At 39.9% G+C, this 15,628-nt stretch overlaps 1 protein-coding gene across 3 annotated transcripts in view; it reads left to right on the forward strand.

Annotated features, from left to right (window-relative positions):
- Vcan (versican) overlaps nucleotides 1–15,628 on the forward strand; it is a 97,872-nt gene that overhangs the window by 29,639 nt on the left and 52,605 nt on the right. For 2 of the 3 annotated variants that reach the window (XM_032899063.1, XM_032899060.1), the window contains exons 6-7: nucleotides 5,302–5,595; nucleotides 11,527–14,424. In XM_032899063.1, coding sequence (XP_032754954.1) covers nucleotides 5,302–5,595; nucleotides 11,527–14,424 — 3,192 coding nt within the window. The remainder of the gene's footprint in view (nucleotides 1–5,301; nucleotides 5,596–11,526; nucleotides 14,425–15,628) is intronic. The other variant, XM_032899062.1, reaches the window with a different exon arrangement.

The raw sequence follows: 15,628 nt of genomic DNA on the forward strand, positions 1-15,628 counted from the left end.
CCTTCTTTCTTTCTTTCTTTCTTTCTTTCTTTCTTTCTTTCTTTCTTTTCTTCCTTCCTTCCTTCCTTCCTTCCTTCCTTCCTTCCTTCCTTTCTTTCTTTCTTTCTTTCTTTCTTTCTTTCTTTCTTTCTTTCTTTCTCTCCCTCCCTTCCTTTATTCCCTCCTTCTTTTCTTTCTCCTTTTTTTTTTGCCATCTGACAATCTCTAGGACTAGCCTCCTTCCCTCCTCCCTCTCCCTCCCTCTTTCCCTCTTTTTCTTCCTTCTTTCCTTCCTTTCTTTTTTCATTTTTTCTTGGAGACAAGGTTTCTTTGTGTAACCCTGGCTGTTCTGGAACTCACTCTGTAGAAGAGGCTGACCTTGAACTCAGAGATCTGCCTGCCTCTGCCCCTCTGCTGCCTCTTGAGTTCTGAGATTAAAAGCTTGAGCCATCATTGCCCGGCTTTCTAGACTCGTGTTTCTCTACCTTCCTACCGCTGTCACCCTTTACTATAGTTCCTCCTGGTGTGGTTACCCACAACCATAAATTATTTTCATTGCTACTCTATAACTGTCCGTTTGGCACAGTTATTAATCATATGCAAGATATCTGAGGTGAGACCCCCATGAAAGGGTCCTTCGACCCTGATGGGGGGCATGACCCACAGTTTGAAGACCACTGTTGTAGGCCATCTCTGGAGAGGTAGTCAAAATGGGAGTAAACTAAAGTTTGAAGCAATTAGCTTGAAAACCTGTGCTAATCTGACATAGGATACTGTTTATATGTTTCCTATCCAAATAGGCACATTATCTTGCAAGTAAAATCCTCTGTTCTGCATTATATTTTATGTGTGCACTAATATGAATGTGTACATATAAACCTTAAAAATAACACCCTCGCCTCTGTCTTGATGAGGCCTGCTGCTGGAACTTTACGGTGGAGTTCTTGTCAAATGAGAAGCGGTCATTCTCCTCCTGGGAGGCGCCTGGCTGCTAAATCTACTGTTGCCTTGTTTGCTCAGGTCCATGTGCACATGGGAAATGATGCAGCAGTGATGCCCTATGCTAGGAAAATTGCAATTTCCTTACAGGGGACTCTGTGCCTGTCTCTTAAACTTTAAAGATGGTGCTGAGATTTAAACCTGACTGCATTTTCATTTTTTGTGGAGATAATGCTTCAGTTTTATTAAAGAGATGAGCTCCTTTGTTTGGTTTAAATTGCTGGCTTACACCCTTGACCAAGGAACTGGCTTTGGTCCCCTGCTTTACTATGGGGGAAGACTGACTGCATGCCTGGATTCCTTCTCTCCTGCCGTGGTTCTCTCTGGTAGCCTGATCCACTTGTTCAGTTGCTATGAACAGGTTTCCTAGTATACCAGAATTTTAAGATATGTTTACTATAAATCACTTGTGAATTATCTACATCATTGAGATACACGTCTTTGGAACAATATTTGCCAGAACATTTCATGGAATGAACCCATCAACAGATGTTCTGTTTCAATATTTGGAGATTGTTACAACAGAAAAGAGCGTTTTACAAATATAGGCAGTGTAGTTTGCTATGGACTGAGCATTAATTAAAATAATGAACAACAATATAGTCATGGAGTACAGGATTTGTTATATTGTTAGGGTTTTGATATGGGCAAAGGTAATTTCAGGCTAAGATATTATGATGTAGAAAGGCTTACATGATTGATTTCGGAGTAGAATTAAACATAATATTTTCTTCTTTCTCTTATTATTCCAAAATAGGAATTACATCACAGTGAGTTACTACATGCTATCTTGATGAGTGAATTTTTTTCTATCCTTATTTTAAAATAAGCTCAATCAATCTAGTAAATCTATTAAACTATTCCATTTTCATCCAAGTGGCACGATACAATGGCGATTTTTTTCAGTGTGTTTAAGTATTCCCAGTGTTGGGGGCTGAAGAGATAGATAGGGGTTAAGAGCACTTGGTGTTCTCGCAGGGGTCCAGATTGGCTCAAGAACTCGAATTGCCTAAGCTCACTACAGACTGTAGCTCTAGCCTCAGAGAGTCTGACATCTGCTTCAGGAGGTCAAGGGCACAGGCGTGCACAAGAGTACACACACAGAGAGACACATACAAACAAACAAAGAAAAGCAAAATAAATACAAAACACTAGTAAATGAAATTAAACCTTTGCAAGGTTGAGCAGGTCCTTACATATAAATGAAACTGGAATTAAGCAGTCTTGAGATTACAGAAGTTCAACTACTGAAATCGTTCTTCTATGGGTATTACTGATGTGAAGGGAAGTAGAATCTTCCGATGTAAGGTTTTATTTGATGATACTTCTTCCATGAAAATTTTCCTAAGTAACTTTGTTGGTGAATAAAAATGGCATTTCCCTTTCTAACCCTTTCTTTATTCATTTTAATGTTCAGCTATATTTGCCCTTTAAAGCTGGGTGCAGTTCTCCTCATTAGCATTTTCCTCTGGTTTTGTCTCTAGAAACAGAGTTTTCCTCAGTGAGTGAGAATCTTTGCCTTGCTCTGGCTGGCAGATCCTTTGTGTTAGTCAGGAGGAATAGTTTTGCTTCAGAACAGAGTTTTTAGCAGTGCCCGAAGCTACGATGCCCAGAGCAATGTCACCTGGAGTTCTACCTTTGGGGGAGGAATACGGGCATCCAGTTCAGGCCTAAAGCCAGGTATGATTCCAAGGTCAGTGAGGCTGCTCACGCTGCAACTCCCTCCAGTCCTTTCCACGATCCTTTGATGCAGTGACTATTCCTGGTGGCCACAGAATAATTTTATTTAATGTTTTGCTTGAGAAGCATGGAAAACAAACAAACAAAAAACCCCCCACAAAACCCAAAAAGGCAGAAACAAAAACAAAACAAAACAATTTTTTTAAACAAGAGTCAAAAATGCCATTTATTGAACATGTTTGACAGTCTAGGGGATTTAATATGTAAACCTATTCTTTTACTTTTTATGTTTTTATTACTATTCTTTTTTTCCAGTCCTATCATAATCCCCCTCCTTTCTGCCCACATCCCATCCCCCACCCCCCCCACCCCTCTCCCCACCCCACCCCCAACCCCTGTCTCCAAGAGGAAGTCCCGTTCCCAACCCCTCCAGGCCTCCCACTCTCTGGGGTCTCATCTCTCAAGGGTTAGCTGCTGCTTCTCTCACTGAAGCCAAACCAGAGAGTCCTCTGCTGTATTTGTGTGGAGGCCTCAGACCAGCTAATGTATGCTGCCTGGTTGGTGGCTCAGTATCTGAGAGATCTCGGAAGTCCAGGTTAGTGAGACTGCTGGTCTTCCTATGGGGTTGCCTTCCTCCTCAGCTTCTTCCAGCCTTTCTCTAATTCAACCACAGGGGTCCCCAACTTCAGGCCATTGGTTAGGTATAAGTATCTGCATCTGCCTACGTCAGCTGTTTGTTGGGCCTCTCGGAGGACAGCCACGCTAGGCTCCTGTCTGTAAGCACACCATAGCATAGTATCGGGCCTTGGAGCCTCCCCTTGAGCTGGATCTCAATTTGGGCTGGTCCGTGGATCTCCTTCCCTCGGTTTCTTCTCCATTCTTGTCTCTGCAGTTCTTTTAAACAGGGACAACCTGGGTCAGTGTTTTTGACTGTGGGATGGAAAACCCTCCCTTCACTTGATGTGGGTTCTACAAATTCCCTCTCCCCACTGTAGGGCATTTCCTCTAAGGTCCCTCCCTTTGGTCTTGAGAGTCTCTCATATCCCAGGCCTCTGGTACATTCTAGAGGGTCCCCCCTGACTTCCCACCTCCAGAGGTTGCCCGTTTCCACTCATTCTACTGACCCTCAGGGCTTCACTCCTGGACCCCCCTCTCAATATCTGATCATGTTCCCCTTTTCCCCTGCCCTTCCTCCCACCCTCTCCCACCCAATTCCCTCCCTCCCTCCCTCTGCCCTTCTAAACGCCATGGTAAAAGTAAAATTTTCTCTTTTTATCTATCAGTTCTTATTGGGGATTTGGTTTGTTTTCCCCAGTACAGATTTTGAATTTATAGTAAGAAAAGCTGATATGTGTATTTTGGCCATCTTTTCCTATGAAAAATTTTCTTGTTTCTCATAAAACTATCGTCTACTTAGAGTAATGGTACCATTTGTTTTAAGCAGATGGCTTGTTCTACCTGGCTTGGGTCTACAATTGTAAGAATTCTGTGCTTCTGCTGTCTGATATATTACAGCATTAGAGATCACCTCTGAGCCGTGCAACAGGACCCTGACTTCTGTAATACTGGCCTGATAACTTTTTAGCTTCCTCTCCATCTCATCTGTACTCCTTCCTGTTCCGGTTACATTTATCTAGGTGTTCTTTAATGTTTCCTCTGACTTTTAGTCATTCTTGCTCATATCTTAAAAGCGTCATTTAATTGGAATAAAATTTATTTCATCAAATTGTTATTCTGGATGCCCAAATACAATGCTAGTTTAACAAACTTAATTTTCCAGAGTTTGTTGTTTTATGTTAACGACAATGACTAGACTTCTCTACTGATTGGATCCAGTGATGAGCACAGTAAGTGTTCAGGATTGGCTTGTTAATTAATTGGCAGGGAACAGTCTATTGACCTTGGCTAGAACGCCCACTAGCATTTCTAATGACTTTGTGAAAATTAGAACACATGTCTTCTTTTCTGGATAGAGCACGTAGGAGAAATTGCTGCCTTTAGAGGCCTAAGAACCTAAGCTGTTCAGTGGAAGCTGACATCAGCCTCAAACACCCTTCACTTTGTGTTACTTTGAACCCTGGCTGCAACCCCATGGCAGTCCTGAGCCAAGGACACAAGGTAGACTGACAACCTTTCATTTCGACTGCTTCTATCCTTCCCCAAATCAAATTCCTAGGGATGTTTCTTATCTGGTTGTTTGAGCAACAAGATTAATCTGTATAGGTGGTAGTAATATGTGGGAAAAGGATAGTCAGAGATTTACTGTTTGATTTTCTAATTCTCTCACAGGATGTTGGATAATCATTTGGAAAGATGTGTTTATTTTAAAATGATTTCTTTATTAACAGACGAATGCTCCATCAACTTTTTAAGGAACACACACACACACACACACACACACACACACACTCATCCTGCATGCATACATACACAAACACTTGTATAGAATTAAACTATTGTGGTATGTTAGTTTTATTATATGGTAATAATAGTTTTTCAAAATAAACATGTGGTTATTTGCTTTACTCCATAAGCAACTGCCTCCTTACTGTAAAAAGTATCACAACCTCCCTCAGCATTTATCAAATCCGGAAGAAGCTGAGAAGTAGACCTAAGCCTTTTTTTTTCATCCTCTTCTTGCAGGCGATGTGTTCCACATCACTGCTCCCAGTAAATTCACCTTCGAGGAGGCCGAAGCAGAGTGTGCAAACCGGGATGCCAGGCTGGCGACTGTTGGGGAACTTCAAGCAGCTTGGAGGAACGGCTTTGACCAGTGCGATTACGGCTGGCTGTCGGATGCCAGCGTGCGGCACCCGGTGACTGTGGCCAGGGCTCAGTGTGGAGGTGGTCTACTTGGGGTGAGAACCCTGTATCGTTTTGAGAACCAGACATGCTTCCCTCTCCCTGATAGCAGATTTGATGCCTACTGCTTTAAACGTAAGTATTTGATATCTCTTTTTAAAATACAGATTAAAAAGCTGCAGCAAATATACTCACTGAGGTTCAAGTGGATGTCGGAATGGATTCTGGATTCTGTACTAAGTGCACGGAGCACCTACAGTCCAGTGACACAGACAGACTTACTACCGGCATTATGGTTAAGACAATAGGGAGTTTGTCAAGTGGATTTTTTTGGCGGAGGGAGGAATGGGAACGTCAGACTGGGGTCTTCACCCTGCTAGTCCAAGAATTAGAACACATCCTGAATTAACTGAAGCCTTTAAATGCAATTTCACTGTTAATATAACAATGTTAAGATAACAGCAGCTGTGTTAAACCTTTGAATCCTGTCTTATTTCGCTTTTGATATAATTTTTATTATAAAAAAGAGACCATTTAAATTCAAGTCATCGCAGGTAAGTATTTGTACTAAAATTGATAATGATTATGTCCAATTTCTACCTAAAAATGTTTCATACTACCAAATAATATAATTCACATATCTCACTTTGTTTCAAGTAATAGGATATGTGCCTTTTGGTGTTGAATTTTGGTTTGAATTAATCAAAATACAATAGACCCTCTTTGCAACATGTCTCACGAATTGGCTATGCTTAGTGAGATTTGCATTGTGAAATTAATTTTAAGTAGCATTCATGCTATACATAGTTTAACTTTTTAGACATCCTTATTTTGAAATATTAGTCACATTATGCAGTATTATAGTTCTAGAGTGCTTAACTAAACAAATAATTAGTCAATATTTTTAGTGTAATATTTACTTTAGGATCTGTAATATGCTAGCTAACAAATACTTAGAAATTGTAGTGACACAGGCTAAATCTGACATGGAGTAATAGTATAATGAAATGTCAAGATAACACAGGATGTCTTTTGAACCAGCTTTCTAATCCCTTTTGTTAGATCAACAGGTAATTAAAATAGCTAGAAAACGTACTAGTTTGTTATTAATTAGTTTCTAAAGTGAAACATACAGGCGTCTTTCAGCAAGAAAAAGACAGACATGAAGTTAAGCAGTGTGTTGGAAAAGAGGTTGGACTCACGAGCTAAGAGAAGTATGGAAAGGTTTCATTTCACAGACTTCTGACTCCCGGCTAGGCTGCCTTTAGACTTGGTTTTCTGAGGGTTATAGCCATATGGTGTATATTAACTTAACTCAAGCTGGCTGACCCATAAAAAGGCCTAGAGAAAGGTAGTTTTTCTTCTCAGGCCTTGAAGCAGCGAAGTCTTCCATAATCTTTTTCAGAAAGACAACAATAACAATAAAAAACATATCCTAAATATAGCCCTACATACATGTATACATATATGGCATGTATATTCATTTACTCCAAATTCTCTCATGAATGATGTTCAAGTAAGTCAGGCTATACAATGACTTTTACATTAAGTTACCAACTTGAAGGAACAGGCTTGGGCTGATGGCTAGTAGGGAATGGGACAGGAAAAGTTAAAGTAAGGGTGAGTGGAGTGGTTGGCCTGATTATCTTACTTCATTAGTTTTTCCTGTGCTGTACACAATTAACAACAGAAAAAATTAAATATTTTCTACTTGAGAGTAAAATGGAAAGCCAAGCTTTTCTGCAGCCATAGAGAGTTTTATTAAAGAGTTGATCCTGGCTGGCTTTGGGTTGTCTGTGTAAATGAGTTCACATGGGTACATAGCATAACCAAGTCTTTACGTTTAAATAGCCACATTAAAATTAATGTACACAAGTGGTTTATATTTATTCCTTTTCTATTCATTTAAATGGATAGCGTTTTGGGATAAAATACATACACTCTGCACCACCGTGTAACCTGAAATTGAGATTCTAGTTCACTTCACCCCTCCTTAAGACTATAATGCCTAGTCCATTCAGCACATACGAAGTTAAGAACGTGGCAGAGCCAACAGTTTTCTTTATTTTCTAGTGCAATATGCGACCATTCTTTTAATACATGAATTTGTAAAGATTTAAAAAGATTTCCAAATCCTTAAGTGGCCTCAGCGTGCAGTCCCCAAAGTGATGTCAGTTGCCTCCCTAAGTTGAAAAAGCAAGAGATACAAGCATGCCGCAAATCATTTAATTTTTGTCAAACATGAAAAGTGGGTTTTCAGGCCACACAGTGAATAAACATCTCAAATTTTGTTTTGTTCTAATGCCCTTTTCCTTTGAGAGGTAGGTCGTAGCACTCTTACAATCTCAGCTCATGTGCACAGATAGGAATTACCTGCTCAAACAGATTCGAAAACGAGGCAATTAAATATCTCTTAAAAATAACCTCACTGGCTCCAGTCCCGTGAGAACTGTCTTTTTTTCTAATTATCTTTGGCCTCAGGATTAAAAAGTTTCTGTGAAAGAATGCAGTTCAAGACTTTGAAAGTCCATGTGAAATGGCTTCAGATTTAAGTGAGTTGAAAATAATCGAATCAACTTCATAATATGTGTCTTTAAGGATCTCTACGAGAGGGGAAAGGTCATCCTTCCTAAAAAAAAAATCATTCTAGTGGTCTTTATCCCGTGCTCCTAGCTTCCTTTCCATCAAACTTTGAATCTTAACTATTTTTTTCAACTAATTTTTCAACTTGTTTATCAAATTAAAGAGCAGTGTCTCTACTGAACACAGATTTTGGTTGTCTCTCTGCAATTTTCCAACTGGGGCAATTCTCTTGATGACAACATTCATGTCTAAACGTGTAGTTACTGTTTGACCTGGTTTTGAGCCTCCTTGCTTCTCCATCCTTTCTCGGATTATGTTTGGAACTAGAGGCTCGAGCAGCCTCAGCCCGTTCCCAGCACTTCGTGCACTTTAGTATGTCCTTTTCCTGTTTATAATTGGTTTATTCTTCAAATCTATGATCACTTCATTACCTTTTTCAATGCCCTCAATAATTATGGGCCATTAGCTACAAAGTGGAATGTTTCCTTACTTTGTAATTCAAAATATTTCCTGTTCACTGAATTGGACTTAATGACTATTCAGTCTCTCACCACACCTTAAAATGACAGTTCTAATTAATCTAACCCTGTGTGCCCATAGAAACAGGTTTCTCAGATGTGACCCTCAGGTCCCACTGTGGAATAACCGTTACTCTTGTCAACTCTTCCCATGGCTCACGCTCACCTATGCTTCATAGATAATGGAAGAGTTGATACAAAGTCAGTCAGTTCTCCAAAATGTTGACAGGACAGTGTAAGAGTTAAATCCGCCATCAGGCTGCTAATGTAGGTCTTATATTTTGTTGGGAAAAATCTGCCTCATGTCTCATTACAGAAGCATTGTGATAGGATGTAAAACACTGTAAGCATGTTGATGCAAAACATCTGTGTGCCAGACAGCTGCAAAGATTGGGAGGGAATATTTGTGGGAAAAGAAGCATGCTGATTTCTGTTGGCTTCCTCAATAATGGCACTGAGAAAAAAATTTCCGGAAGTCGAGTGTCCAACATGACCGAAACTAAGGGAGGGCGCTTTTATAATGACCTCCTTATACTAATTATCAGTAGAGTAATGCCATGGTATTTATTCATTCTTATAACATTTCTTTGTAGACAGTGTTTTAAAAAATCATTTTCTTTTTTTGGAATGGCTAAAGCAAATGACACATATCAGATACAGTGAGTTTTGATGGAAATCAGCGTTAGGTTGACGAAAAAGCCACCCAACCCCAAAAGGAAGTCTGAGGTTTTCCATTCCAAGACATAGAATTAATTAACTTAATTGTAAGCAGACTTTTCTTAAACAGAGCTCTAAAATTATTAAACCCCTCTTTTTCCCCAGAAAATAAAGTCACATAAATCCTGGCTTTGTAAGACTTACTCCCCGAGACTCGCTGCTATCAACTTACCATGCAACAGGCTAGAGGAGAGTCACAGAGACTCAGAGTCATAATTGACAATGACATGTGCTTATTGAATTTTTAAAAATCTGAATCCATTTTTAAAACACTGTAAAAATATTTTCATGGTATTATAGAGAGTTGCTAGGTTGAGCAGGAGGACCTGTCCCATCCACAAGCTGTCACTTTGCTCCTATGCAATGTCACCTTCTTCTGAGTTAATTTCATCAGCCATGAAAAATGCTCGGAGGGGAAAAAGTAAAATTACCATTCTGTTGTTATTAATAGTAATATGATTATATTTTCTCTAATATGAAGGTGTCTAAGAGTTTGTAGTATGTTTCCATGGAAACTTTCTCCATACATAATTTTTACTGTTTCCCTGAAGAATGCAGTTATAAGACAAACATGAAATCTGGCAGTTAAGTGAGGTAACGGTGATAGAATTTCAGAGGATAGAGAATTGAATTAAAGAAAAATTGTCAGACACATTTCAGATCTTTAAGTTGTTCATGTCAATCAAAATTGACCAATGTTTGTGCCAGGAAATAATGCAGAAGCAGATTTTTTTCAAGAAGAGAGAAAGTTTATTTAACACACTTTTCAAAATCGCAATGATCATTTTGGTTAATTTCTTTTTCAATATAAAATGATAAGTAGTGAGGTGATGGATTTGTAACGAACTTGTATCATAGTGTAAATGGACACCACAGTTTCATTAGACATCTGATGATTTTGGACTTTTACATTTTTTTGGAATATCAACAACTAATAATAAATTCTAGCAACTTCCCCCACACAATTTGGAACTTACTATGTCCTATTCGGATTTAGGATAAAATCATATCATTATATCATGAAGTTCTGATGGAACAGACGAAGCCAAAAGGCAGGGAATTTTCTTTACTAGCAATTCTTTTGTGGGAAGATACCAAGTGTTTAGAGTCTACTGGTACAGCAGTTTCCAGTAGAGAGGAGTAGCACTGTTGGAACAAGGGTGTTACACAATGTAGCAAGATGGTAGCTGGGGGTTTCTTCAGCACCATTCCTTGTATAGTCACTAGCAACTGATTTTTGGTTTTTAGAAAACACTGATTCTTTTAGGAAATACAATCGTTGTGTGCTAAACTGCTCCATTTGCTCTCACTTTTGCCTATAACACAGTCACTTTCCTATACAGCTTAAATTTTCTCAAACCAGCCAATCTCCACACATGTGGAGTCATTGTCATGTAGCGTTTTATAATGACAAGGCTACTTTCACTCTCTGGTGATCAAGGCCATCCATAGTTGCAGGCTGAAAACCTATCGTGTAGCTGCTTTATTTCCTATGCATTTGTGTTTCATGCTAAAGACTGAGACAAAGACCTGGCGTAAGCCAAACACAGTGTGTAGATACTCCGCAGACAGTAGAGCTACTGCAAATGCCAACCGGCCTCTGCCAGACATGTCGCATAATCTGCTGGCACCAAGTCTACAGAGTTGAGAGGAAGATGAAGACAAATGTCCAACACCTGGAAACAAATGAAGAACGGGTATTGCAAGTTTAATATCCTGTTTTTATGAAAGTCAACACAATATGGACACTGTCATGGTTTATGTGTAACTTGCTTCCATTTGATGTGGCTTTTTGTTGTTTTGCAGTCTGAAACACTCCTTCTCCCCCGAGACACTCTGCAGCTTGAAAAAATAAGGCAATGTTTGAAGAAAGCTAGCAGCAGGGGCCCTTAGTCTCCAGATAACAAGACAAGTTTTCCTTCTCACTACTGTAGCTCGTTACAGAGAACCACCTATGAAAATTCGGCATTAATAACTTTCTGGCATTTGTTTATCTTAAAACACGTATAGCAATTATTTACACAACCAAATATAACACTTAAACGTATAAAACAACTTACAAGTTTATGACTATTACATGATCAACTATCCTTTTTGTTAATTCAGGTTTAGGTTTTAGGCTTCTTCATACCACAGATCACTTGGGTTCATTTAAAAATACAGAGCCCTCAGAACTTAAACACTCACTGGTCATGCAACCCCCTTATAAGTAACTTGTCTAATTAACTTTTTGAAATTATCTTTCTAGCTAAACAGAATATATCAGAGGCAACCACCATCGAAACGAATACCCTCGCAGAAACTGCATCACCCAGTTTATCCAAAGAACCACACATGGTACCCGACAGAGCTACACCAGTCATTCCATTAGTCACCGAATTACCTATTTTTACCACACACTTCCCTCCTGCAGGAAATATAGTCAATTCTGAACAAAAATCTGTAATCTACTCTCAGGCTATCACAGACAGAGTAGCCACTGAATCACCCACAGCTGCTGGGAGTCCCATTAACTCTTGGGATGCGGATGACTACTTGCCTTCTGGGTCAGGACCACTTGGAAAGCCAGACATATCTGAAATTAAGGAGGAAGGACTTCAAAGTACAACTGTCACATCCCAACATGCTACTGCCTCACAGGATGGAATTACAGAGGATACGCAAATACATGAATCAGTTACACAGATTGAACAAATAGAAGTGGGCCCCTTGGTAACATCCATGGAAATCACAAATCACATTTCTTTCAAGGAATTTCTAGAAACCAAAACACCATTGGAATCCACAGAAGTGACCCTGGAACAGCATCAGACCGATATGCCAACAGTTAGCACCAGTCCTGAATTGGCAACCACAAGTCACTATGGAGTCACCTTGAGAGAAGATGATAGAGAAGATATAGCACTGACAGTAAGATCTGGTCAGAGTACCCGGGTCTTTAGCCAAATACCAGAAGTCATCACGGTATCAAAGACATCAGAAGACACTACCTACTCACAGCTAGGGGACTTAGAATTCGTTTCAACAGCAACAATAGCCATGCTTGGCACAGATAGATCACTGACAGATGAAGGGAAAGGACCCCAAACTGATGATAAGACGGCCGAAGACGAGTTTAGTCAATCACAACCTACAACCCCCTTCTCATCACAGCATCTTACAGAAGTAGAATCGCTTCCATATTCTGGTGACACAATATCAGTAGAGAGAATATCCACAGTTAGTTATCCATCATTACAAACAGATGTGACACAAGGAAGAGAGAGAACAGAAGTACCAAGGCCAGGGTTAAAAAAAGATCCTTATGCAGTTGATGAGATACAAGAAAAGATCACCAAAGATCCATTTATAGGTACAACAGAAGAAGGCTTCTCTGGAATGTCTCTCTCTACATCTTCCTCAGAGACTTCAGTGGAAAGGACGGAATCTGTTTCCCCAGCATTGACAATTGAGAAGTTAACTGTGAAGCCAACCGTAGCAAGAGATGTGGAAGAAATGACAATCCTGACTAGATTAGAAACAGATGTGACAAAGTCTGACGAAGATGTTACAAGTGCTCATTTGACCCATAGTACTTTAAAAGTGGAAGTGGTCACAGTATTAAAATGGCCAGGGGATGAAAATAATTCAACTTCAAAGCCTTTACCCCCAACAGAACATGCAGGCTTTACAAAATTGCCTCCTGTCTCACTTAGCACTATAGGAATAGTTGGAAAAGATAAAGAAACCCCAAGTTTCACAGACGGAGGAGATGAATACACTCTTTCCCCAGATGGTACTCCAAAGCCATTAGAAAAGGTTTCTGAGGAAGATTTAACATCTGGAGAATTTGCAGTTACAATTCCGACATCTATATCAATTGGCAGTGCAGAGAAGTCAACTCTGGGAGAGCCTACAACTGGAGACAGGGTTCTGCCCACCACAAGCACAGAAGATCTGGTCATCAATGCAACTGTGGAAGGAAGTGCTTTGGATGAAGATATGGATGCCTCCAAGCCACTGTTTACTGCCACCCCATTTGTCCACACCTCCGATGTGGAAGAATCAGCATTTGTTAATTATAGTAGCACCCAGCAGCCCACTACTTATGTAGACATATCCCATACTAGTCCTCTTTCTATAATTCCCAAGACAGAATGGAGTGTATCGGAAACTTCTGTTCCACTGGAAGATGAGGTTCTAGGCAAATCTGATCAAGATATCCTTGAACGAACACATCTAGAACCAACCATGTCTCCTGAAGCTTTGAGTACAATAGAAGTCACACAGGGAGAAACCCAGGAAGAACCACAAACACCAGGAATCCCATTTCCTGCTCTCAGTTCTACTGCAGTTATGACCAAGGAGACAACAGCATTTGAAGAAGAGGGGGAGGGGTCAACATATACCCTCTCTGAAGACAGATTGATGACAGATTCTGAAATAGGCCCAAGTTTAAAAACAACTCCAGTTGGTACATCTTATCCAGGTGGTGCAATGACACAGCAGGAAGTAGAAATGGATACAATGGTAACACAGATGTCAAGCATTAGGCCAACAGTAGTTTTAAGTACTGAGCCAGAAGTAAGTTATGAAGCAGAAGGTAGTAGTCCAATGGAATTTGCATCTACTTTGAAGCCCTTTGGGACTCAAGTCACACAGCTTGTGGAAGAAACGACTGAGGAAGGAAAAAAGACACCCTTGGATTATACAGATTTAGGTTCAGGGTTATTTGAACAACCGAGAGTTACTGAGCTCCCAGATTTTTCAATGACTCCAAGTGATATCAGTGTCTTCACTGCCATCGACAGCCTTCACAGAACCACACCCTTGAGGCCATCTTCGCCATTCACTGAGGAACCACACGTCTTTGAGAAGGAGCCCAGTGAGAAAACAACAGGTGACATAATACGTCCTAGAGAATCTGTAACACAGCACCCTCTGACAACTCTCATGGATATCATAGCCAAGAAAACAGAATCTGATATTGATCATGAGTATCACATGACCTCAAAGCCTCCTGTAATGCAGCCAACAAGACCATCAGTTGTGGAAAGAAAAACAACTTCCAAACCTCAAGAGTTGTCTACTTCACCACCCCCGGCAGGGACCAAATTCCACCCTGACATAAATGTTTATATTATTGAGGTCAGAGAAAACAAGACAGGTAAGTCTTTACTTTCAAGGCAATCAGCATTTTCTCTTGCAAGTTAAAATGCCAACCATACCAAATGCTGCCATTAGATGATAACAGTAACTGGAGTGTCAAAAGTATGTTAGCTTCATGCATCTGTACAAGAATTGGAAAGATATGTTTAAGAGTTTGGAAGAGTGTTAGGTACAGTTTTATTTTGACAGTTGTAAGAAGCCCTGCTTTGTCATCTAATACAACCACTTCATCATTGTTACATCCCTTCAGAGCGTGTAGAACAAAGTGTTTTAATTTCCGTGTCTCTCCATACATTACTACTCACGTGTAGCACTAGACGGTGCTAACATTCCATTGGTCTGCAACCATTAACCTTCGGCACTCACAATGTAGACAGCTAAATGAATTTGCATATCCCTAGGGTTGACTGAATGATCTCTAAAGGTTTGTTTTTTCTCTTCCAGGATTTTGCAGGCTTATCACATAAGTTGTGGAATGGGTAATAGGTCTACTTTAATTCAAATTTAACAGTTATAAGATATTGATACTGTTTTGTGAGTCTGTGTGTGTGTGTGTGTGTGTGTGTGTGTGTGTGTGTGTGTGTGAATGTAGCCTGTATTGTTTAGAACCAAGTACAATCTAGCTAAGTTCCAGGAATTGCTTGGAATCATTAACAACTTCAGAAGGCAGATTTTTGCACATGACCTTGTCTTTCTAAAGGCAGGCCGTGGTGCTTTTATTGTGATTTCATTGTCTCCTCTAAAAGCTGTTATTTGCATTTCCTTGAACATGCAGGTATCAATATCAAACATGTCTCATTCTCACTCTAAACTGACAGTACACTGTCATGTTAAACTCAAAAAGCTGAGTTGACAATGCATAACACATACAGTCGATGGACTGTTTCATGCTTAGTTGTGTCTTTTACTTTAGAGCTTAAAAGTCTATTGGTTTTAGTGAATTGCTTGCTTCAAATTTTAATATAAGAATTAAATGAATTAATGTCTGTTTTCCTTGGCTTGGTTCTGAGGAGCCTTATGGGAAGGATGGCTGCTTATCACTTTCCTTGTTCGTATTAGACTATGCCCTGCTGGGTGTCATTCAGAAGACAGATCTTTTCATCAGCTCAGGAGTACAGCTGTTGAAAACTACCCGGACCTCCAATTCAATTGGTTTGCAATGCTGTATCCAGAAACTTCATGACTTCTCTTTGTCCCTCTTC

The sequence above is a fragment of the Rattus rattus genome, chromosome 3 (assembly GCF_011064425.1).
Source record: "Rattus rattus isolate New Zealand chromosome 3, Rrattus_CSIRO_v1, whole genome shotgun sequence".
Taxonomy (NCBI): domain Eukaryota; kingdom Metazoa; phylum Chordata; class Mammalia; order Rodentia; family Muridae; genus Rattus; species Rattus rattus.